The sequence below is a fragment of the Petromyzon marinus genome, chromosome 76, assembly GCF_048934315.1.
Source record: "Petromyzon marinus isolate PM22_M1 ecotype Great Lakes invasive population chromosome 76, UKy_Petmar_22M1.pri1.0, whole genome shotgun sequence".
Taxonomy (NCBI): Eukaryota; Metazoa; Chordata; class Hyperoartia; order Petromyzontiformes; family Petromyzontidae; genus Petromyzon; species Petromyzon marinus.
The window spans coordinates 2,639,819-2,667,321 of NC_133742.1; the positions used below are offsets into that span (position 1 = coordinate 2,639,819).

General features: G+C 48.8%; 2 protein-coding genes across 4 annotated transcripts in view; both read right to left on the reverse strand.

Annotated features, from left to right (window-relative positions):
- Positions 1–27,503, reverse strand: part of LOC116957550 (uncharacterized) — a 453,026-nt gene that overhangs the window by 305,637 nt on the left and 119,886 nt on the right. The gene's annotated exons all lie outside the window — the stretch shown is intronic.
- Positions 5,065–27,503, reverse strand: part of LOC116957538 (glycine receptor subunit alpha-1-like) — a 57,630-nt gene continuing 35,191 nt past the window's right edge. For all 3 annotated transcript variants that reach the window (XM_032979753.2, XM_032979754.2, XM_032979755.2), the window contains exons 9-11: positions 19,276–19,490; positions 18,136–18,294; positions 5,065–14,479 (exon numbers count right to left, since the gene is read on the reverse strand). In XM_032979753.2, coding sequence (XP_032835644.1) covers positions 14,363–14,479; positions 18,136–18,294; positions 19,276–19,490 — 491 coding nt within the window. In that variant the 3' untranslated portion in view covers positions 5,065–14,362. The remainder of the gene's footprint in view (positions 14,480–18,135; positions 18,295–19,275; positions 19,491–27,503) is intronic.

Here is a 27,503-nt window from a genome sequence, read left to right on the forward strand (position 1 = left end):
GAAGACGACCGTTTGAGTTATGGTCGAAACGTCGTGAGAATTTTTTTATTGTTTTATATATATTTTGTTGTTTCCCTTCAACGTGACTTTACCGAAAAAACTAAGAATATGAATTACTGCAGTCACGAAAGCTTTAAATCAAAATTGAAACCCTTACTAGTTGGCTGTGTCGGGTGGTGAGGGGTTTAACAACACGTTTAAATTTTGACGCGATCTACGCTATTGAAGCGAAAACAAGAGTCTCAAGGGAGGCACACGTTTATTCGCACTCCACATGGTACAGTCGGAGGCACAGGTGGTGCATCAGCCAGTCGTATCAGTCAGTCAACCCATGGCACCTGTTGGGTCTGTCCCGTGGCCTCCTGCCAGTGGGCATTTGAAACTTCACGTGGCCTTGAAGTGCACCTAGCCTGGCACGAGCGCCGTGGTGACGTCATCGCCAGTTAGTGGAAAATGGCGGTTGTTGTTGTCTGTCTGTGTGTCTGTGTGTATCTGTTGTTGATTATTCCAATGGAGGTGGAGCCAGGCGGGAGAAGGAGTGGAAACGTGATTGAGCACAGCGAGGGTTTGGGGGGGGCAGGGGGGGGGTAGTGATGGATGATAGAGATTGTGAACACAGGGACCATGATCGGAGCATGAATAAGAAATAAGAAAAGCGAGATTAGGGTCGGGCATTTTTCCTTCAATACCAAATTAATGACCTAAAAAACGTTTATAGATCTGTTACTCTTGGAAATGTGCTATTACACGTCACACGTGCGTTAAACCTAGCAAATGTTGCTCCGGTTAATCCAAAATCCGTGTGATCGCCTCTACAATACAGTGGTTGTAGTATCTTTACAACAGTGGGGCAAAGTTTGATTGATGTTGATTGGCTGTGGCTCTGCTGTCATCCACTCAGTGGGCTGAGTTTGATTGATGTTGATTGGCTGTAGCTCTGCTCTCATCCACTCAGTGGGCGGAGTTTGATTGATGCTGATTGGCTGTGGCTCTGCCTTCATCCACTCAGTGGGCGGAGTTTGATTGATGTTGATTGGCTGTGGCTCTGCTGTCATCCACTCAGTGGGCTGAGTTTGATTGATGTTGATTGGCTGTAGCTCTGCTCTCATCCACTCAGTGGGCGGAGTTTGATTGATGTTGATTGGCTGTAGCTCTGCCTTCATCCACTCAGTGGGTGGAGTTTGATTGATGCTGATTGGCTGTGGCTCTGCTATCATCCACTCAGTGGGCGGAGTTTGATTGATGCTGATTGGCTGTGGCTCTGCTATCACCCACTCTTCTGCGAGGAAGCAGGAAAGGGTTATTATTACTGCGTCTGCGCATTATCGATTGCTAATGTGCACCTACATTAGTGGTTTCTGGCATAGAGATCCGTGGGAAATTATTATATTGTTGGATTACCCGTGATGTTTCATTATCTGCGGCCACCCTCCCCATCATTAGCGCAGAAAATCGAGAGTCTACCGGTACGACTAACCAAGTCTTGACTTAAAGCTTTCGTGACTGCAGCAATTCAATGTTCTTTGGGCCTCACGGTAAAGTCACGTGGACATGTTCAAAGAACGTAACGATAAGATTGACGACGAAGTTTCGGTCGCAACGCGAGCGCTCGTCATCAGGCTGAACGAAGAGAGGCCCGTGACGTCCACTTGCGTGGCGATCGAAACCTCGTCGCTTTTTCGGTCATTTTTCGTTGAACCGATGCACGTGACTCTTACCGAAAGGCCCAACCAATATGTCCTACTGTCTGCTATTTTGTTTATTTTTACCGGGTAAGGCCCATTGTGGCTGTACAGCTCTTAGAAGGGACCTCTCGCAAGCGGCAGCGGCTCAACAAAGTTGGGGGTATTGTCGTCGTCGCCGCGTGGGAATGCGTAAGCAGGAGCCAATTACTCTCCACAAGCGCGACGTTGATTCTTAATGCGAAGGGGAACAAACTGGAGAACCACGAGGGAAAAAAACAATCCATGCCACCACCAACGTGGATGGACAGCGAGAGACGCAGACCTCAAATATGCAGCAGGCGTGGTCAGGGTCGAGATCGAAGCCACGAACTCTTGCGTACCAGGCGAGGTAGTTAACATCTCCTAGCCGCCACGGCTGTTGTCTCCGTGTGTGTGTGGTGTGTGTGGTGTGTGTGTGTGGTGTGGTGTGTGTGGTGTGTGTGTTTTTTTTTTGTGGGGAGCAGTAGTGTAGAGGTTAGCGCTACGCTGCACTACGAACCCGGCGACCCGAGTTTGATTACCCGCTCACAGCCAACACCGGTGACGATTATCTGAACCGGTCTTGGGCCTCGCCCCTAGGTCGACTCAGCCTCAAATGAGTACGTGGTGTGGTGTGTAAGCATCGCAACTGGGGAGACAAAGGCGGCCGGGCGTGGTGCTGGCCACCCGACCCCCTCGTGTGCTGTTCTGGCCTTCATAGGTGCTCACTAACAGCACTTTCCTCAACGGTCAGGCTGTTCGGGGGATCCATAGAGACGCAACACATATAGAGGGACATGCAAACTCCAAATATACAGCAGGCGGTCAGGATCGGGATCCAATCCACGACCTCCCGCAAACCAGGCGAGGTAGTTGACATCTCCTCAAGCCACCATGGCCGCAGCTAGCTGGGTGGCGGGAGTGCTGACGCTCGTGACTTGCCTGCAACCATTGACCCGAGTTTGATTGCCGATTCGGGTGCTCCATCTCTCTTTTCGTTGTCGTTGTCCTGTGTGGAGTTTGCATGCTCTCCCTGCCGAAGCAGGGCGTTTGGTAGATTTACAGCGTAACCCTAAAAGGCAGTGCTTCTCGACCCTTCTGTATGAATTCCACGGCACCCACTTTCTCGCTCGGCCTTCGTGGTAACACCGAAGCAAAACAAAAAAAACGACCGTGATGGTACATGGCGAGGACACGTGGTCCGAGATATGATGATATGTGATCGGCCACTTCAGATGAGGTGACAAGGGGGAGAAAATGGGAGAGATAACAGCACGATGGAGGATGGATGGGAGAGAGCTGTGGATGAAGGAGGGAGCTGTGGATGAAGGAGAGAGCTGTGGATGACGGAGAGAGCTGTGGGTGAAGGAGGGAGCTGTGGATGAAGGAGGGCGCTGTGGATGAAGGAGAGAGCTGTGGATGAAGGAGAGAGCTGTGGATGAAGGAGGGAGCTGTGGATGAAGGAGGGCGCTGTGGATGAAGGAGAGAGCTGTGGATGAAGGAGAGAGCTGTGGATGAAGGAGGGAGCTGTGGATGAAGGAGGGAGCTGTGGATGAAGGATGGGAGCTGTGGATGAAGGAGAGAGCTGTGGATGAAGGAGAGAGCTGTGGATGAAGGAGGGAGCTGTGGATGAAGGAGAGAGCTGTGGATGAAGGAGAGAGCTGTGGATGAAGGAGGGAGCTGTGGATGAAGGAGAGAGCTGTGGATGAAGGAGAGAGCTGTGGATGACGGAGGGAGCTGTGGATGAAGGACGGAGCTGTGGATGAAGGAGGGAGCAGTGGATGAAGGAAGGAGCTGTGGATGAAGGAGGGAGCTGTGGATGAAGGAGGGAGCAGTGGATGAAGGAAGGAGCTGTGGATGAAGGAGGGAGCTGTGGATGAAGGAGAGAGCTGTGGATGAAGGAGAGAGCTGTGGATGGAGGGAGCTTTGTGTGTTACTGAGGTGAAATAAATTAACTTGAACCTTGCCTGTCTCAGCGTGTTGGTGAGAGGAGTGTCAGCTGCACATGTAATTGGTGCTTGTTCTGTAGATTCACACTCTGGATTACAGGGACTCCTCTACTTATGAACATTCGACTTACGAACTTTCAGAGATACAAACAAACCTGTACCGTATGTCCACTTGCCTGTTCGAACCGAGTCATAAGTTAAACTGTCGTGCAATAGATGTCGATGGTGGCATCTACATCTACAGTACGTGAAGAACCAGTGGCATTTATATCTGCAGAACGTGAAGAACCAGTGGCACCTACATCTGCAGAATGTGAAGAACCAGTGGCATCTACATCTGCAGAACGTGAAGAACCAGTGGCATCTACATCTGCAGAACGTGAAGAACCAGTGGTATCTACATCTGCAGAACGTGAAGAACCAGTGGCATCTACATCTGCAGAACGTGAAGAACCAGTGGCATCTACATCTGCAGAACGTGAAGAACCAGTGGTATCTACATCTGCAGAACGTGAAGAACCAGTGGCATCTACATCTGCAGAACGTGAAGAACCAGTGGCATTTATATCTGCAGAACGTGAAGAACCAGTGGCATCTACATCTACAGAACGTGAAGAACCAGTGGCATCTACATCTGCAGAACGTGAAGAACCAGTGGCATTTATATCTGCAGAACGTGAAGAACCAGTGGCATGTACATCTGCAGAACGTGAAGAACCAGTGGCATCTACATCTGCAGAACGTGAAGAACCAGTGGCATCTACATCTACAGAACGTGAAGAACCAGTGGCATCTATATCTGTAGAACGTGACGAACCAGTAGCATCTACATCTGCACCACGTAGAGAACCAGCGGCATCTACAGCTGCAGGAGATTCTACAATCTTTAACGCTATCCCCCCTGTTTAGTGTACATTCCGTATATTGCGTTTGGAATTGCCAGGAAGTAAAGTTGAACTTGCGAACACATCGACTTACGAACATACCGCTTGAACCTAACTCATTCTTAAGAGGAGTCACTGCGATAATAAAGCTCTCCTAATCTTGATTTAAAGCTTTCTTGACTGCAGTAATTCATATTCTTAGCTCTTTCGGTAAAATCACGTTGAAGGGAAACAATAATATATATTTTTTATTATTTTATTGTTTCCCTTCAACGTGACTTTACCGAAAGAGCTAAGGATATACTCTCCTCATCTGTTACCAGGCTTATAGCTTGCCCAAATTTCAGTTTAACATGTAGTAGTCATAGTAGGCTTTTTCGACCAATATTATCCATAGTATAGGTTTTTTTGGGGGGGCGGTGGAAGGAGGGGGGGGGGTTGTTAGATCACGTAAATATGAGTCACGTAACGTGCATGAGCAATGTACGTACATTATGTATGCTTACAAACTGTGAATAACGCAACCAATGATAGAGATCCATTGCAATTTATATGAATACATTAACCCACCACGCTCTGGTCCTCGCACCTGATTGGCTCACAGGTAATTCAAAGGTCGTGAAAGTCGAACGTTCGTAAATTGGGGAGTTCGCAAATCGAGGAATGCCCACACGTATGTATGGGTGTGAGTGTATGTTGGATTTCTTTCGCACCGTACGTAGCCAACCGCGCTCATAGGAGGTGCAAGCCAATGGCAACAAGCTAAACACAACAACAACAACTAGCAGTTCTATAGAAATTAGTTCTCAATGTAGCAAAGTAGTGTAATTTATAGTAGTGTATAGTGTTGTGTGTAGTGTAATTTATAGTAGTGTATAGTGTTGTGTATAGTGTAGTGCAATGTGTAGTGTAATTTATAGTAGTGTATAGTGTTGTGTGTAGTGTAGTGTGTAGTGTAATTTATAGTAGTGTATAGTGTTGTGTAGTGTGTAGTGTAGTGTAATTTATAGTAGTGTATAGTGTTGTGTATAGTGTAGTGTAGTGTAATTTATAGTAGAGTATAGTGTTGTGTATAGTGTAGTGCAGTGTGTAGTGTAATTTATAGTAGTGTATAGTGTTGTGTATAGTGTAGTGTAGTGTGTAGTGTAATTTATAGTAGTGTATAGTGTTGTGTATAGTGTAGTGCAGTGTGTAGTGTAATTTATAGTAGTGTATACTGTTGTGTATAGTGTAGTGCAGTGTGTAGTGTAATTTATAGTAGTGTATAGTGTTGTGTATAGTGTAGTGCAGTGTGTAGTGTAATTTATAGTAGTGTATAGTGTTGTGTGTAGTGTAGTGTGTAGTGTAATTTATAGTAGTGTAGTGTGTAGTGTAATTTATAGTAGTGTATAGTGTTGTGTATAGTGTAGTGTAGTGTGTAGTGTAATTTATAGTAGTGTATAGTGTTGTGTATAGTGTAGTGCAGTGTGTAGTGTAATTTATCGTAGTGAATAGTGTTGTGTATAGTGTAGTGTAGTGTGTAGTGTAATTTATAGTAGTGTAGTGTAGTGTGTAGTGTAATTTATAGTAGTGTATAGTGTTGTGTGTAGTGTAGTGTGTAGTGTAATTTATAGTAGTGTATAGTGTATAGTGTTGTGTATAGTGTAGTGTGTAGTGTAATTTATAGTAGTGTATAGTGTAGTGTATAGTAGTGTATAGTGTAGTATATAGTGTAGTGTAAAGTACTACTAAACTATAGTGGTACAGTAGTATATAATAGCGTAGTCTAGAGGGTCGTGGTGACTTTACCGAAAGAACCAAAGAAGATTAATCCTTGCAGTCACGAAAGCTTTAAATCGAAATTTAAACACAACAAATCAACAAGAACAAGCGGTTATAGAGAAATTAGTTCTAAATGTAGTAGTGTAGTGTATAGTGTAGTGTAATGTGTAGTAAAGTAGTGTAGTGTATAGTGTAGTATATAGTAGTATAGTAGTGTAGTGTGCAGTGTATAGTGTAGTGTAATGTGTAGTAAAGTAGTGTAGTGTATAGTGTAGTATATAGTAGTATAGTAGTGTAGTGTGCAGTGTATAGTGTAGTGTGTAGTGTATAGTGTAGTATATAGTAGTATAGTAGTGTAGTGTGCAGTGTATAGTGTAATGTAATGTGTAGTAAAGTAGTGTAGTGTATAGTGTAGTATATAGTAGTATAGTAGTGTAGTGTGCAGTGTATAGTGTAGTGTGTAGTGTATAGTGTAGTATATAGTAGTATAGTAGTGTAGTGTGCAGTGTATAGTGTAATGTAATGTGTAGTAAAGTAGTGTAGTGTATAGTGTAGTATATAGTAGTATAGTAGTGTAGTGTATAGTAGTATAGTAGTGTAGTGTGTAGTGTATAGTGTAGTATATAGTAGTATAGTAGTGTAGTGTATAGTAGTATAGTAGTGTAGTGTATAGTGTAGTGTGTAGTAGTATAGTGGTGTAGTGTAATGTATAGTGTAGTGTGTAGTGTATAGTTTAGTGTATTGTAGTGTAGTGTGCAGTGTAGTGTATAGTAGTATAGTGGTGTAGTGTAGTGTATATTGTAGTGTGTAGTGTAGTGTATAGTGTAATGTATAGTGTAGTGTATAGAGTAGTGTATGGTGTAGTGTACAGTGTAGTGTATAACAGTGAGGTGTAGTGTGTAGTGTAGTGTATAGTGTAGTGTGTAGTGTAGTGTATAGTGTAGTGTATAGTGTAGTGTATAGTAGTATAGCGGTGTAATGTAGTGCATAGTGTAGTGTATAGTATATAACAGTGTATAGTGTAGTGTATAGTGTAGTGTATTGTGTAGTGTATTGTGTAGTGTATAACAGTGTTGTGTAGTGTATAGTAGTATACCGGTGTAGTGTATAATAGTGTAGTGTATAGTGTAGTGTATAGTGTAGTGTAGTGTGTAGTGTAGTATATAGTGTAGTGTATAGTGTAGTGTGTAGTGTAGTGTATAGTGTAGTGTAGTGTATAGTGTAGTGTATAGTGTAGTGTGTAGTGTAGTGTATAGTGTAGTATATAGTAGTATAGTAGTGTAGTGTATAGTGTAGTATATAGTAGTGTAGTGTATAGTAGAATAGTAGTGTAGTGTATAGTGTAGTGTATAGTAGTATAGTGGTGTAGTGTAATGTATAGTGTAGTGTGTAGTGTAGTGTACAGTGTAGTGTATTGTAGTGTAGTGTACAGTGTAGTGTATAGTAGTATAGTGGTGTAGTGTAGTGTATAGTGTAGTGTGTAGTGTAGTGTATAGTGTAATGTATACTAGTGTAGTGTATAGTGTAGTGTATAGTGTAGTGTGTAGTGTATAGTTTAGTGTATAATAGTGTGGTATAGTGTATAGTGTAGTGTATAGTGTAGTGTGTAGTGTAGTGTATAGTGTAGTGTGTAGTGTAGTGTATAGTGTAGTGTATAGTGTAGTGTATAGTGTAGTGTATAGTGTAGTAGTGTATAGTGTAGTGTACAGCGTAGTGTATAGTGTAGTGTATAGCTTATTGTATAGTAGTGTATAGTGTAGTGTATTGTGTAGTGTATAACAGTGTGGTGTAGTGTATAGTAGTATAGCGGTGTAGTGTATAATAGTGTAGTGTATAGTGTATAATAGTGTAGTGTATAGTGTAGTGTATAGTGTAGTGTATAGTGTGTAGTGTAGTGTGTAGTGTAGTGTATAGTGTAGTGTATAGTGTAGTGTAGAGTGTAGTGTAGTGTATAGTGTAGTGTATAGTGTGTAGTGTATAGTGTGTAGTGTAGTGTATAGTGTAGTGTGTAGTGTATAGTGTAGTGTAGTGTATAGTGTAGTGTATAGTGTAGTGTATAGTGTAGTGTATAGTGTAGTGTATCGTGTAGTGTATAGTGTAGTGTATAGTGTAGTGTATAGTGTAGTGTATAATGTAGTGTATAGTGTAGTGTATCGTGTAGTGTATAGTGTAGTGTATAGTGTAGTGTATAGTGTAGTAGTGTATAGTGTAGTGTATAATGTAGTGTATAGTGTAGTGTATAGTGTAGTAGTGTAGTGTATAGTGTAGTGTATAGTGTAGTGTATAGTGTAGTAGTGTATAGTGTAGTAGTGTATAGTGTAGTAGTGTATAGTGTAGTGTATAGTGTAGTGTATAGTGTAGTGTAGTATAGTGTATGTTAATCGGTGGTGGGGGTCGAAGGACAACAAACTGCACACAACAACAACAACAAGCAGTATGTGTAACTTTGTTGTGGCCTGGTGGCAAGGACCACATACAAAGCGTGCACTCATCACACTCTCAACAACGGAACAAATAGCTCCCACCAACAGCCTAACAACACACACACACACAACCCCCCAACAGCCTGACAACACACACACACACAATCCCCTACAGCCTGACAACACACACACATACACACTCCCCCAACAGCCTGACAACACACACACACAATCCCCCAACAGCTTGACAACACACACACACAATCCCCCAACAGCCTGACAACACACACACTCCCACCAACAGTCTGACAACACACACACACACAATCCCCCAACAGCCTGACAACACACACACACAATCCCCCAACAGCCTGAAAACACACACACACAGCCCCCTAACAGCCTGACAACACACACACACAACCCCCTAACAGCCTGACAACACACACACACACAGTCCCCTAACAGCCTGACAACACACACACACACAGTCCCCTAACAGCCTGACAACACACACACAACCCCCCCCTAACAGCCTGACAACACACACACACAGTCCCCTAACGGCCTGACAACACACAAACAACCCCCATAACAGCCTGACAACACACACATACACAATCCCCCAACAGCCTAACAACACACACGCACACAATCGTCCCAACAGCCTAACAACACACACACACAATCCCCCCAACAGCCTAACAACACACACACACTCCCCCCAACAGCCTGACAACACACACACACACACTCCCCCCAACAGCCTGACAACACACACACACAGTCCCCTAACAGCCTGACAACACACACACACACTCCCCCCAACAGCCTGACAACACACACACACAATCCCCCTACAGTCTGACAACACACACACACAACCCCTAACAGCCTGACAACACACACACAACCCCCTACAGCCTGACAACACACACACACAATCCCCCAACAGCCTGACAACACACACACACACAACCCCTAACAGCCTGACAACACACACACACACAACCCCTAACAGCCTGACAACACACACACACACAACCCCTAACAGCCTGACAACACACACACACAACCCCCTAACAGCCTAACAACACACACACACAACCCCTAACAGCCTGACAACACACACACACAGTCCCCCAACAGCCTGATAACACATACACAATCCTCCCAACAGCCTGACAACACACACAACCCCCTAACAGCCTGACAACACACACACACACACAATCCCCCAACAGCCTGACAACACACACACACACACAATCCCCCAACAGCCTGACAACACACACACTCCCCCCCAACAGCCTGACAACACACACACACACAACCCCCTACAGCCTGACAACACACACACACACACACAACCCCCTACAGCCTGACAACACACACAGTCCCCTAACAGCCTGACAACACACACACACAGTCCCCTAACAGCCTGACAACACACACACAACCCCCCCTAACAGCCTGACAACACACACACAACCCCCCTAACAGCCTGACAACGCACAGACACACAACCCCCTAACAGCCTGACAACACACACGCACACAATCCCCCCAACAGCCTAACAACACACACACACTCCCCCCAACAGCCTGACAACACACACACAAGCCCCCAACAGCCTGACAACACACACACACAATCCCCCTACAGTCTGACAACACACACACAACCCCTAACAGCCTGACAACACACACACAACCCCCTACAGCCTGACAACACACACACACAATCCCCCAACAGCCTGACAACACACACACACACACACAACCCCTAACAGCCTGACAACACACACACACAACCCCCTAACAGCCTGACAACACACACACACACAACCCCTAACAGCCTGACAACACACACACACAACCCCTAACAGCCTGACAACACACACACACACAACCCCTAACAGCCTGACAACACACACACACAACCCCCTAACAGCCTAACAACACACACACACAACCCCTAACAGCCTGACAACACACACACACAGTTCCCCAACAGCCTGATAACACATACACAATCCTCCCAACAGCCTGACAACACACACAACCCCCTAACAGCCTGACAACACACACACACACAATCCCCCAACAGCCTGACAACACACACACACACACAATCCCCCAACAGCCTGACAACACACACACACACTCCCCCCCAACAGCCTGACAACACACACACACACACAACCCCCTACAGCCTGACAACACACACACACACACAACCCCCTACAGCCTGACAACACACACAGTCCCCTAACAGCCTGACAACACACACACACAGTCCCCTAACAGCCTGACAACACACACACAACCCCCCCTAACAGCCTGACAACACACACACAACCCCCCTAACAGCCTGACAACTCACAGACACACAACCCCCCTAACAGCCTGACAACACACACACACAATCCCCCAACAGCCTAACAACACACACACACACAATCGTCCCAACAGCCTAACAACACACACACACACAATCCCCCCAACAGCCTAACAACACACACACACACTCCCCCCAACATCCTGACAACACACACACACACACTCCCCCCAACAGCCTGACAACACACACACACAGTCCCCTAACAGCCTGACAACACACACACACACACTCCCCCCAACAGCCTGACAACACACACAAACAATCCCCCCAACAGCCTGACAACACACACACACACAGTCCCCTAACAGCCTGACAACACACACACAGTCCCCCTAACAGCCTAACAACACACACACACACACAATCCCCCTAACAGCCTGACAACACACACACACAATCCCCCAACAGCCTGACAACACACACACACACACACAATCCCCCTACAGTCTGACATCACACACACACACAACCCCTAACAGCCTGACAACACACACACATACACAACCCCCTAACAGCCTGACAACACACACACAACCCCCCAACAGCCTGACAACACACACACACACAATCCCCCTACAGTCTGACAACACACACACACACAAAACCCCTAACAGCCTGACAACACACACAACCCCCTACAGCCTGACAACACACACACACACAATCCCCCAACAGCCTGACAACACACACACAACCCCTAACAGCCTGACAACACACACACACAACCCCTAACAGCCTGACAACACACACACACAACCCCCTAACAGCCTAACAACACACACACACAACCCCTAACAGCCTGACAACACACACACACAATCCCCTAACAGCCTGACAACACACACACACAACCCCCAACAGCCTGACAACACACACACACACAATCCCCCAACAGCCTGACAACACACACACAATCCCCCAACAGCCTGACAACACCCACACACACAATCCCCTAACAGCCTGACAACACACACACACACACAATCCCCTAACAGCCTAACAACACACATACACACACAATCCCCCAACAGCCTAACAACACACACACATACACAATCCTCCAAACAGCCTAACAACACACACACATACACAATCCTCCAAACAGCCTGACAACACACACACACACAATCCCCTAACAGCCTAACAACACACACAAACAATCCCCCCAACAGCCTAACAACACACACACATACACAATCCTCCAAACATCCTAACAACACACACACACATACACAATCCTCCCAACATCCTAACAACACACACACACACAATCCTGCACTCACAATTCAACCCAACTGGGGTGTTTCCCACCTGCTACTGCTAAGAATGTGCGTGGAACATTCCCACACGGACACACGAAATCGTCAAAATACGGAAAGATGTTTTACACCCTGCGTGCATTTTGACTGCTTGTGTTGTGGTTATTGCAAACATGATGCCTTGAATAAAGGTGTCAGTTTTTGTGCCAGTTAAAAGGGTAAAACCTATTACTATATCTTGTTTCTGGCAAAGGAGGTCTCATAATGAAGCACAAGTTACGTTTGGATGTTCACACACCAAACGGAAACATTTTCGCGAGGAATCACGATCTGCGTGGGCCACACACGGGTACCTACGATGAGCACTTTGACACAAAAGCCACCGTCATTTGTGGTACAAAGAACCCAAAAATCTCGGTTTTAGTTTGTAGGCCGATCTGGCGGTGAACGGGACCCTGTACACCAGCAGTTTCTATGAAGGTAGACACAGACAAAGGTCCCCCGTGTAGCCTCTAGCAGGCTGTAGGGGCAAGTGCTGTTAGCGAGCAGCGTCTATGAAGGTAGACACAGACAAAGGTCCCCCGTGTAGCCTCTAGGAGGCTGTAGGAGCAAGTGCTGTGAGTAGCGAGTAGCAGCAGCAGCGTCTACGAAGGTAAACACAGACAAAGGTCCCCCGTGTAGCCTCTAGCAGGCTGTAGGGGCAAGTGCTGTTAGCGAGCACCTATTAAGGTAGACACAGACAAAGGTCCCCCGTGTAGCCTCTAACAGACTGCAGGGGCAAGTGCTGTTAGCGAGCACCTATTAAGGTAGATACAGACAAAGGTCCCCCGTGTAGCCTCTAACAGACTGAAGGGGCAAGTGCTGTTAGCGAGCATCTATTAAGGTAGACACAGACAAAGGTCCCCCGTGTAGCCTCTAGCAGGCTGTAGGGGCAAGTGCTGTGAGTAGCGAGTAGCAGCAGCAGCGTCTATGAAGGTAGACACAGACAAAGGTCCCCCGTGTAGCCTCTAGCAGACTGTAGGGGCAAGTGCTGTTAGCGAGCACCTATGAAGGTAGACACAGACAAAGGTCCCCCGTGTAGCCTCTAACAGACTGCAGGGGCAAGTGCTGTGAGTAGCGAGTAGCAGCAGCACCTATGAAGGTAGACACAGACAAAGGTCCCCCGTGTAGCCTCTAGCAGGCTGTAGGGGCAAGTGCTGTTAGTAGCGAGTAGCAGCAGCAGCGTCTATGAAGGTAGACACAGACAAAAGTCCCCCGTGTAGCCTCTAGCAAGCTGCAGGGGCAAGTGCTGTTAGTAGCGAGTAGCAGCAGCAGCGTCTAGGAAGGTAGACACAGACAAAGGTCCCCCGTGTAGCCTCTAACAGACTGCAGAGGCAAGTGCTGTTAGTAGCGAGTAGCAGCGTCTATGAAGGTAGACACAGACAAAGGTCCCCCGTGTAGCCTCTAACAGACTGCAGGGGCAAGTGCTGTTAGCGAGCAGCACCTATGAAGGTAGACACAGACAAAGGTCCCCCGTGTAGCCTCTAGCAGACTGTAGGGGCAAGTGCTGTTAGCGAGCACCTATGAAGGTAGACACAGACAAAGGTCGCCCGGGTAGCCTCTAGCAGGCTGTAGGGGCAAGTGCTGTGAGTAGCGAGTAGCAGCAGCAGCGTCTATGAAGGTAGACACAGACAAAGGTCCCCCGTGTAGCCTCTAACAGACTGTAGCGGCAAGTGCTGTTAGTAGCAGCAGCAGCAGCAGCGTCTATGAAGGCTACCGGCACTGTGGCACACACAGAGGTTTGGTGGGTGTCCAGCGGCACCACGCCCGGCCGCCTTTGTCTCCCCCTTTTTGCGATTTTTACCGACACACCGCACCGGGTGACTCGTGTGAGGCCGAGTCGACCTAGGGGGAGTGGGGAGGGGAGGCCCGGGACACAGAGAGGGAGAGAGGGAGGGAGAGAGGGAGGGAGACACCGCCCGCCCCTGTCCAGCGAAATCGTCAACGCTGCAGGGCCACGTAGAACAGCAGCCAATAGTGGAGGTTGAAGAGGGCGAAAGAGACGGGCAAGCCAACACGGGAGGCGGCGTCCAGACGGGCCGCCTGCTCCGACCATTCCTGCTCGCTCACCCGGGACACACGGGGGAGGGGGGGAGATGATGATGCTGATGATGATGCTGATGATGATGCTGATGATGATGCTGATGATGATGCTGATGATGATGCTGATGATGATGCTGATGATGATGATGCTCATGATGCTGATGATGATGCTGATGCTGCTGCTGATGATGATGATCATGATGATGCTGCTCATGATGCTGCCGATGATGATGCTGATGATGCTGATGATGATTATGCTGCTGTTGATGCTGCTCATGATGCTGCTCATGATGCTGCCGATGATGATGATGATGCTGATGATGATGCTGATGATGATGATGCTGCTGCTCATGATGCTGCTCATGATGATGCCGATGATGATGATGATGCTGATAATGATGCTGATGATGCTGCTGATGATGATGCTGCTGCTCATGATGCTGCTCATGATGATGCCGATGATGTTGATGCTGATGATGATGATGCTGATGATGATGATGCTGCTCATGATGCTGCTCATGATGATGCCGATGATGATGACGATGCTGATGATGATGCTGATGATGCTGATGATGATGCTGCTGATGATGATGCTGCTGCTCATGATGCTGCTCATGATGATGCCGATGATGCTACTGATGATGATGCTGCTCATGATGCTGCCGATGATGATGATGATGATGATGCTGATGATGCTGCTGATGATGATGATGCTGATGATGCTGCTGATGATGATTCTGCTCATGATGCTGCCGATGATGATGATGCTCATGATTCTGCTGATGCTGATTCTTCCGATGATGATGATGATGCTGCTGCTGATGATGCTGCTGCTGTTGTTGCTGCTGATGATGATGCTGCTGATGATGATGATGATGATTCTGCCGATGATGATTCTGCTCATGATGCTGCCGATGATGATGATGCTGATGATTCTGCTGATGCCGATTCTGCTGATGATGCTGCTGATGATGATGATGCTGCTGCTGCTGCTGCTGATGCTGCTGATGCTGCTGATGATGATGATGCTGATGATGCTGCTGCTGGTGATGATGATGCTGCTGCTGATGCTGCTGCTGATAGTGATGATGATGATGCTGCTGATGATGCTGCTGCTGATGATTTTGCTGCTGATGATGCTGCTGATGTTGATGATTATGCTGCTGATGCTGCTGTTGCTGATGATGCTGCTGTTGCTGATGCTGCTGCTGCTGATGATGCTGCTGCTGAAGCTGCTGCTGATGATGCTGCTGCTGATGATTTTGCTGATGATTCTGCTCATGATGCTGCCGATGATGATGATGATGATTCTGCTGATGCTGATTCTGCTGCTGATGATGATGATGCTGCTGATGATGCTGCTGATGATGCTGCTGGTGATGATGATGCTGATGCTTATGATGATGATGCTGCTACTGATGATGGTGATGATGCTGATGCTTCTGATTATGATGCTGCTGATGATGATGATTTTGCTGCTGATGCTTCTGATGATGATGCTGCTGATGATGATGATTTTGCTGCTGATGCTTCTTATGATGATGCTGCTGCTGATGATGATTCTGCTGATGCTGATTCTGCTGATGATGCAGCTGCTGCTGCTGATGATGATGCTGCTGCTGATGATGCTGCTGCTGATGATGATGCTGCTGATGATGATGATTTTGCCGATGATGATTCTGCTCATGATGCTGCGGATGATCATGATGCTGATAATTCTGCTGATGTAGATTCTGCTGATGATGATGATGCTGCTGCTGCTGCTGATGATGATGATTTTGCTAATGCTGATTCTGCTGATGATGCTGCTGATGATGACGATGCTCATGATGCTGCCGATGATGATGATCATGATTCTGCTGATGCTGATTCTGCCGATGATGATGATGCTGATGCTGCTGCTGTTGCTGATGATGATGATGCTGCTGATGATGATTTTGCCGATGATGATTCTGCTCATGATGCTGCCGATGCTGCTGATGATGATTCGGCTGATGCTGATTCTGCTCATGATGCTGCCGATGATGATGATGATGATTCTGCTGATGCTGATTCTGCTGCTGATGATGATGATGCTGCTGATGATGCTGCTGATGATGCTGCTGGTGATGATGATGCTGATGCTTATGATGATGATGCTGCTACTGATGATGGTGATGATGCTGATGCTTCTGATTATGATGCTGCTGATGATGATGATTTTGCTGCTGATGCTTCTGATGATGATGCTGCTGATGATGATGATTTTGCTGCTGATGCTTCTTATGATGATGCTGCTGCTGATGATGATTCTGCTGATGCTGATTCTGCTGATGATGCAGCTGCTGCTGCTGATGATGATGCTGCTGCTGATGATGCTGCTGCTGATGATGATGCTGCTGATGATGATGATTTTGCCGATGATGATTCTGCTCATGATGCTGCGGATGATCATGATGCTGATAATTCTGCTGATGTAGATTCTGCTGATGATGATGATGCTGCTGCTGCTGCTGATGATGATGATTTTGCTAATGCTGATTCTGCTGATGATGCTGCTGATGATGACGATGCTCATGATGCTGCCGATGATGATGATCATGATTCTGCTGATGCTGATTCTGCCGATGATGATGATGCTGATGCTGCTGCTGTTGCTGATGATGATGATGCTGCTGATGATGATTTTGCCGATGATGATTCTGCTCATGATGCTGCCGATGCTGCTGATGATGATTCGGCTGATGCTGATTCTGCTCATGATGCTGCCGATGATGATGCTGATGATGCTGCTGCTGCTGATGATGATGATGCTGCTGCTGTTGCTGCTGCTGCTGATGATGATTCTGCCTATGATGATTCTGCTCATGATGCTGCCGATGATGATGCTGATGATTCTGCTGATGCTGATTCTGCTGATGATGCTGCTGCTGCTGATGATGATGATGCTGCTGACGATGATGCTGCTGATGCTGCTGATGATGATGATGATTCTGCCGATGATGCTGCTGATTCTGCCGATGCTGCTGATGATTTTGCTGCTGCTGCTGCTGATGATGCTGATGCTGCTGATGATGATGCTGCTGCTGATGATGATTTTGCTGATGATGATTCTGCTCATGATGCTGCCGATGATGATGATGCTGCTGATGCTGCTGCTGATGATGATGCTGCTGCTGCTGATGATGATGATGCTGCTGCTGCTGATGATGATGCTGCTGATGATGCTGCTGCTGCTGATGATGATTTTGCCGATGATGATGCTGCACATGATGCTGCTGATGATGCTGCTGCTGATGATGATGATTTTGCCGATGATGATTCTGCACATGATGCTGCCGATGATGATGATGATGATGCTGATGATTCTGCTGATGCTGATTCTGCTGATAATGCTGCTGCTGATGATGAAACGATTGCTTCACCTGACATGCAGACACCTGCTGCTGCTGCTGCTGCTGATGATTCTGCTCATGATTCTGCCGACGATGATTATGATGATGATGATTCTGCTGATTCTGCTGATGCTGCTGCTGATGAAACGATTGCTTCACCTGACGTGCAGACACCTGCTGCTGCTGCTGCTGATGATGATGATTCTGCTCATGATGCTGCCGACGACGATGATGATGATGATGCTGATGATTCTGCTGATTCTGCTGATGCTGCTGCTGATGAAACGATTGCTTCACCTGACGTGCAGACACCTGCTGCTTTGCTGCTGCTGCTGCTACTACTGCTTTTCCGTCCCTCTGTTCGAGCACGGCGACCAGCACGGACTCGAGCAGGGCGGAGAAGACGAACACCAGGCACGTGGTCATCCAGATGTCCATGGCCGTGATGTAGGAGAGCTGGGGGCACGGGGCGACGGGACCGGTTCGCATCATCGTCACCGATGTTGCCCGCGAGTGGGAATTGAACGAAGGTCGCCGGGTTCGTAGGCTTGGTGCAGGAGGAGGTTTCAGGACAGACCCAGCAGGTTGCCATGGGTTGGCTGACTGAGATGACCGGTAGATGCACCACCTGTACCCCTCCCTACTGTGCCAGGCTAGGTGCAGGAGGAGGTCACGGAACAGACCCTGCAGGTGCCATGGGTTGGCTGACTGAGATGAGTGGTAGATGCACCACCTGTACCCCCCCTACTGTGCCAGGCTAGGTGCAGGAGGAGGTCACGGAACAGACCCAGCGGGTGCCATGGGTCGACTGACCGGTAGATTCACCACCACCACCACCTGTATCCCCTACTGTGCCAGGCTAGGTGAAGGAGGAGGTCACGGAACAGACCCAGCAGGTGCCATGGGTTGGCTGACTGAGATGACCGGTAGATGCACCACCACCACCACCACCACCTGTACCCCCCTACTGTGCCAGGCTTGGTGCAGGAGGAGGTCACGGGACAGACCCTGCAGGTGCCATGGGTTGGCTGACTGAGATGAGTGGTAGATGCACCACCACCTGTACCCCACTACTGTGGCAGGCTAGGTGCAGGAGGAGGTTTCAGGACAGACCCTGCAGGTGCCATGGGTCGACTAAGATGACCGGTAGATTCACCACCACCACCACCACCACAACCACCACCACCACCACCACAACCACCACCACCATCACCAACACCACCACCACCACCACCACCCCCTGTGCCCCCTACTGTGCCAACTCGCTACGTTGGCTCATTGTTGTGAGCGTCGCTCCCCTGTCCCTCCGTTGTTGCCAGAGGGCGACCGCCTGAAACTGCCCGGCAGCTAGGGGGTTCTTCACGCATCATCCCCACCCACTCACCCACCCACCCACCCACCCACCCACACCACCCACCATCTCCCCCCACCAATCACCTTGGGCAGGGAGAAACGCGAGCCGCTGATCTGCGTGGTCATGGTGAGCACCGTGGTGATGCCCAGCGCCACGCGCGCCACCATCGCCTGAGTCTTCATCCAGGAGGAGAGCCACGAGACCACCACGATGAGCGAGCTGGGAGCGTAGATCTGGATGACGTAGAACCCAATCTCCCTGCGCAGCGAGAATGTGACGGAGATGCGAGAGTATGTGCCTGGGGTGGGGGGTGGGGGTGGGAGGGGTGGTGGAGGGGGGGGTGGAGGGGTGGGTGGGAGGGGTGGGTGGAGGGGTGGGTGGGAGGGGTGGAGGGGTGGGTGGAGGGATGGGTGGAGGGGTGGGTGGAGGGATTGGGATGGGTGGGTGAAGGAGTGGATGGAGGGGTGGGTGGAGGGATTGGGATGGGTGGGTGGATGGGTGGGTGGGATGGGTGGGTGAAGGGGTGGGTGGAGGGGTGGGTGGAGGGGTGGGTGGAGGGATTGGGATGGGTGGGTGGAGGGGTGGGTGAAGGGGTGGGTGGAGGGGTGGGTGAAGGGGTGGGTGGGAGGGGTGGGTGGAGGGATTGGGATGGGTGGGTGGAGGGGTGGGTGAAGGGGTGGGTGGAGGGGTGGGTGGAGGGGTGGGTGGAGGGATTGGGATGGGTGGGTGGAGGGGTGGGTGGGTGGGTGGATGGGTGGGTGAAGGGGTGGGTGGGAGGGGTGGGTGGAGGGATTGGGATGGGTGGGTGGAGGGGTGGGTGAAGGGGTGGGTGGAGGGGTGGGTGGAGGGGTGGGTGGAGGGATTGGGATGGGTGGGTGGATGGGTGGGTGAAGGGGTGGGTGGAGGGGTGGGTGGAGGGATTGGGATGGGTGGGTGGAGGGGTGGGTGAAGGGGTGGGTGGAGGGGTGGGTGGAGGGGTGGGTGGAGGGATTGGGATGGGTGGGTGGATGGGTGGGTGAAGGGGTGGGTGGAGGGGTGGGTGGAGGGGTGGGTGGAGGGATTGGGATGGGTGCGTGAGATGGGTGGGTGAGATGGGTGGGTGGAGGGGTGGGTGGAGGGATTGGGATGGGTGGGTGGATGGGTGGGTGGAGGAATGGGTGGAGGGGTGGGTGAAGGGGTGGGTGGAGGGGTGGGTGGGAGGGGTGGGTGGAGGGGTGGGTGGGAGGGATGGGTGGAGGGATTGGGATGGGTGGGTGGAGGGGTGGGTGAGATGGGTGGGTGGAGGGGTGGGTGGGTGGAGGGATTGGGATGGGTGGGTGGAGGGGTGGGTGGGTGGGTGGGTGGAGGGATTGGGATGGGTGGGTGGATGGGTGGGTGGAGGGGTGGGTGGAGGGATTGGGATGGGTGGGTGGATGGGTGGGTGGAGGGGTGGGTGGAGGGGTGGGTGGAGGGATTGGGATGGGTGGGTGGATGGGTGGGTGAAGGGGTGGGTGGAGGGGTGGGTGGAGGGGTGGGTGGAGGGATTGGGATGGGTGGGTGGATGGGTGGGTAGATGGGTGGGTAGATGGGTGGGTGGAGGGGTGGGTGGAGGGGTGGGTGGAGGGATTGGGGTGGGTGGATGGGTGGGTGGAGGGGTGGGTGGAGGGATTGGGATGGGTGGGTGGAGGGGTGGGTGGAGGGATTGGGATGGGTGGGTGAATGGGTGGGTGGAGGGGTGGGTGGAGGGGTGGGTGGATGGGTGGGTGGAGGGGTGGGTGGATGGGTGGGTGGAGGGGTGGGTGGATGGATTTGGATGGGTGGGTGGGTGGAGGGGTGGGTGGAGGGATTGGGATGGGTGGGTGAGATGGGTGGGTGAGATGGGTGGGTGGAGGGGTGGGTGGATGGGTGGGTGGAGGGGTGGGTGGATGGGTGGGTGGAGGGGTGGGTGGAGGAATTGGGATGGGTGGGTGAGATGGGTGGGTGGTGGAAGAATCCAAAGTCAGAATGACGTTACCAGGGACGCTTTCCACTTACGGACGTTTAGAGATATGAACACCCCCTTTCCCCTATTACCAGTTGCCTGTTCAAAAAAATTAAGGACACGTCATCATAATTCAAGGTTATACGTACATTCCACTTTCGCTTTACAATCATGAAAACGTAACAATTTATAACGATACTTTTACGTACAGGGACTCCACTACTTACGAACGTTTGAACATTCAGCAGATACGAACAAATCATTTTAACACGAAGGCTTTCGCGACCAATATCATCAATGATAGAGGGGGTTTTTTTGGGGTGGTTAGATCGCGTTAATATATAAATGTTGTGTCGTTAAACCCGCCACCACCCGACACAGCCAACTAGCAAGGGTTGTCACGTAAACGAGAGGTCGCAAGTTCAACCTCGTTGTTCGAGTGTGATTACCCATAATTCCCAGCATTTCTGCCTGGGTCGCCACTATCGTTGTGTCTCCGAAGCGTAAGACTGGTGAAAGTGTTGATGGTTGTGGTAAGAAGAGTGGACAAATTCACACAAACTCCATTCACTGTGTAGAACAGGTGGAGATCACACAAACTCCACTCACTCACTCTGTAGAACAGGGGGAGATCATACAAACTCCACTCACTCTGTAGAACAGGGGGAGATCATACAAACTCCACTCACTCTGTAGAACAGGGGGAAATCATACAAACTCCACTCATTCACTCTGTAGAACAGGGGGAGATCATATAAACTCCACTCACTCACTCTGTAGAACAGGGGGAGATCATACAAACTCCACTCACTCACTCTATAGAACAGGGGGAGATCATACAATCTCCACTCACTCTGTAGAACAGGGGCAAGATCATACAAACTCCACTCACTCTGTAGAACAGGGTGACCTCATACAAACTCCACTCACTTACTCTGTAGAACAGAGGGAGATCATCCAAACTCCACTCACTCTGTAGAACAGGGGGAGATCATACAAACTCCACTCACTCACTCTGTAGAACAGGGGGAGATCATACAAACTCTACTCACTCACTGTGTAGAACAGTGGGAGATCATACAAACTCCACTCACTTACTCTGTAGAACAGGGGGAGATCACACAAACTCCACTCACTCACTGTGTAGAACAGGGGGAGATCACACAAACTCCACTCACTCACTCTGTAGAACAGGGGGAGATCACACAAACTCCACTCACTCTGTAGAACATGGAGAGATCACACAAACTCCACTCACTTACTCTATAGAACAGGGGGAGATCACACAAACTCCACTCAATCTGTAGAACAGGGGGAGATCATACAAACTCCACTCACTCACTGTGTAGAACAGGGGGAGATCATACAAACTCCACCCACTCTCTAGAATAGTGGGAGATCATACAAACTCCACTCACTTCCTGTGTAGAACAGTGGGAGATCATACAAACTCCACTCACTTCCTGTGTAGAACAGGGGGAGATCACACAAACTCCACTCACTCACTCTGTAGAACAGGGGGAGATCATACAAACTCCACTCACTCTGTAGAACAGGGGGAGATCATACAAACTCCACTCACTCTGTAGAACAGGGGGAAATCATACAAACTCCACTCACTCTGTAGAACAGGGGGAGATCATACAAACTCCACTCACTCGCTCTGTAGAACAGGGGGCGATCATACAAACTCCACTCACTCACTCTGTAGAACAGGGGGAGATCACACAAAATCCACTCACTCGCTCTGTAGAACAGGGGGAGATCATACAAACTCCACTCACTCTGTAGAACAGGGGCAAGATCATACAAACTCCACTCACTCTGTAGAACAGGGAGAGATCATACAAACTCCACTCACTCACTCTGTAGAACAGGGGGAGATCATACAAACTCCACTCACTCTGTAGAACAGGGGGAGATCATACAAACTCCACTCACTCACTCTGTAGAACAGGGGGAGATCATACAACTCTACTCACTCACTCTGTAGAACAGGGGGAGATCATACAAACTCCACTCACTCACTCTGTAGAACAGGGGGAGATAATACAAACTCCACTCACTCTGTAGAACAGGGAGAGATCATACAAACACCACTCACTCACTCTGTAGAAAACGGGCAGATCATACAAACTCCACTCACTCTGTAGAACAGGGATAGATCATACAAACTCCACTCACTCACTCTGTAGAACAGGGGGAGATCATACAAACTCCACTCACTCTGTAGAACAGGGAGAGATCATTCTAACTCCACTCACTCACTCTGTAGAACAGGGGAAATCATACAAACTCCACTCACTCTGTAGAACAGGGTGAGATCATACAAACTCAACTCACTCACTCTGTAGAACAGGGGGAGATCACACAAACTCCACTCACTCGCTCTGTAGAACAGGAGGAGATCATACAAACTCCACTCACTCTGTAGAACAGGGGGAGATCATACAAACTCCACTCACTCACTCTGTAGAACAGGGGGAGATCATACAAACTCCACTCACTCACTATGTAGAACAGGGGGAGATCATACAAACTCTACTCACTCACTCTGTAGAACAGGGGGAGATCATACAAACTCCACTCACTCACTCTGTAGAACAGGGGGAGTTCATACAAACTCCACTCACTGTGTAGAACAGGGGGAGATCATACAAACTCCACTCACTCACTCTGTAGAACAGGGGGAGATCACACAAACTCCACTCACTCGCTCTCTAGAACAGGGGGAGATCATACAAACTCCACTCACTCACTCACTCTGTAGAACAGGGGGAGATCACACAAACTCCACTCACTCGCTCTGTAGAACAGGGGGAGATCATACAAACTCCACTCACTCTGTAGAACAGGGGCAAGATCGTACAAACTCCACTCACTCTGTAGAACACGGTGACATCATACAAACTCCACTCACTTACTCTGTAGAACAGAGGGAGATCATACAAACTCCACTCACTCACTCTGTAGAACAGGGGGAGATAATACAAACTCCACTCACTCTGTAGAACAGGGAGAGATCATAGACACTGCACTCACTCACTCTGTAGAACAGGGGGAGATCATACAAACTCCACTGACTCTGTAGAACAGGGAGAGATCATACTAAACCCACTCACTCACTCTGTAGAACAGGGGGAGATCATACAAACTCCACTCACTCTGTAGAACAGGGGGAGATCATACAAACTCCACTCACTCACTCTGTAGAACAGGGGGAGATCACACAAACTCCACTCACTCACTCTGTAGAACAGGGGGCGATCACACAAACTCCAAACACTCTGTATAACAGGGGGAGATCATACAAACTCCACTCACTCACTCTGTAGAACAGGGGGAGATCATACAAACTCCACTCACTCACTCTGTAGAACAGGGGGAGATCACACAAACTCCACTCACTCTGTAGAACAGGGGGAGATCATACAAACTCCACTCACTCTGTAGAACAGGGGGAGATCATACAAACTCCACTCACTCTGTAGAACAGGAGGAGATCATACAAACTCGACTCACTCTGTAGAACAGGGGCAGATCATATAAACTCCACTCACTCACTCTGTAGAACAGAGGGAGATCATACAAACTCCACTCACTCATTCTGTAGAACAGAGGAAGATCATACAAACTCCACTCACTCACTCTGTAGAACAGGGGGAGATCATAAAAACGCCACTCACTCACTCTGTAGAACAGGGGGAGATCATACAAACTCCACTCACTCACTGTGTAGAACAGAGGGAGATCACACAAACTCCACCCACTCACTCTGTAGAACAGGGGGAGATCACACAAACTCCACTCAATCTGTAGAACAGGGGGAGATCATACAAGCTCCACTCACTCTGTAGAACAGGGGGAGATCATACAAACTCCACTCACTCACTCTGTAGAACAGGAGGAGATCATACAAACTCCACTCACTCTGTAGAACAGGGGTAGATCATATAAACTCCACTCACTCACTCTGTAGAACAGGGGGAGATCATACAAACTCCACTCACTCACTCTATAGAACAGGGGGAGATCATACAATCTCCACTCACTCTGTAGAACAGGGGCAAGATCATACAAACTCCACTCACTCTGCAGAACAGGGTGACCTCATACAAACTCCACTCACTTACTCTGTAGAACAGAGGGAGATCATACAAACTCCACTCACTCACTCTGTAGAACAGGGGGAGATCATACAAACTCCACTCACTCACTCTGTAGAACAGGGGGAGATCATACAAACTCTACTCACTCACTGTGTAGAACAGTGGGAGATCATACAAACTCCACTCACTCACTCTGTAGAACAGGGGGAGATCACACAAACTCCACTCACTCAATGTGTAGAACAAGGGGAGATCACACAAACTCCACTCACTCACTCTGTAGAACAGGGGGAGATCACACAAACTCCACTCACTCTGTAGAACATGGAGAGATCACACAAACTCCACTCACTTACTCTATAGAACAGGGGGAGATCACACAAACTCCACTCAATCTGTAGAACAGGGGGAGATCATACAAACTCCACTCACTCACTGTGTAGAACAGGGGGAGATCATACAAACTCCACTCACTTCCTGTGTAGAACAGGGGGAGATCACACAAACTCCACTCACTCACTCTGTAGTACAGGGGGAGATCATACAAACTCCACTCACTCACTCACTCTGTAGAACAGGGGGAGATCACACAAACTCCACTCACTCTGTAGAACAGGGGGAGATCATACAAACTCCACTCACTCTGTAGAACAGGGGGAGATCATACATACTCCACTCACTCACTCTGTAGAACAGGGGGATATCATACAAACTCCACTCACTCACTCTGTAGAACAGGGAGAGATCATACAAACTCCACTCACTCACTCTGTGGAACATGGAGAGATCACACAAACTTCACTCACTTACTCTATAGAACAGTGGGAGATCACACAAACTCCACTCACTCTCTAGAACAGTGGGAGATCATACAAACTCCACTCACTCTGTAGAACAGGGGGAGATCACACAAACTCCACTCACTCTGTAGAACAGGGGGAGATCATACAAACTCCACTCACTCACTCTGTAGAACAGGGGGAGATCATACAAACTCCACTCACTCACTCTGTAGAACAGGGGGAGATCATACAAACTCCACTCACTCACTCTATAGAACAGGGGGAGATCGCACAAACTCCACTCACTTCCTGTGTAGAACAGGGGGAGATCACACAAACTCCACTCACTCGCTCTGTAGAACAGGGGGAGATCATACAAACTCCACTCACTCTGTAGAACAGGGGCAAGATCGTACAAACTCCACTCACTCTGTAGAACACGGTGACATCATACAAACTCCACTCACTTACTCTGTAGAACAGAGGGAGATCATACAAACTCCACTCACTCACTCTGTAGAACAGGGGGAGATAATACAAACTCCACTCACTCTGTAGAACAGGGAGAGATCATAGACACTGCACTCACTCACTCTGTAGAACAGGGGGGGATCATACAAACTCCACTGACTCTGTAGAACAGGGAGAGATCATACTAAACCCACTCACTCACTCTGTAGAACAGGGGGAGATCATACAAACTCCACTCACTCTGTAGAACAGGGGGAGATCATACAAACTCCACTCACTCACTCTGTAGAACAGGGGGAGATCACACAAACTCCACTCACTCACTCTGTAGAACAGGGGGCGATCACACAAACTCCAAACACTCTGTATAACAGGGGGAGATCATACAAACTCCACTCACTCACTCTGTAGAACAGGGGGAGATCATACAAACTCCACTCACTCACTCTGTAGAACAGGGGGAGATCACACAAACTCCACTCACTCTGTAGAACAGGGGGAGATCATACAAACTCCACTCACTCTGTAGAACAGGGGGAGATCATACAAACTCCACTCACTCTGTAGAACAGGAGGAGATCATACAAACTCCACTCACTCTGTAGAACAGGGGCAGATCATATAAACTCCACTCACTCACTCTGTAGAACAGAGGGAGATCATACAAACTCCACTCACTCATTCTGTAGAACAGAGGAAGATCATACAAACTCCACTCACTCACTCTGTAGAACAGGGGGAGATCATAAAAACGCCACTCACTCACTCTGTAGAACAGGGGGAGATCATACAAACTCCACTCACTCACTGTGTAGAACAGAGGGAGATCACACAAACTCCACCCACTCACTCTGTAGAACAGGGGGAGATCACACAAACTCCACTCAATCTGTAGAACAGGGGGAGATCATACAAGCTCCACTCACTCTGTAGAACAGGGGGAGATCATACAAACTCCACTCACTCACTCTGTAGAACAGGAGGAGATC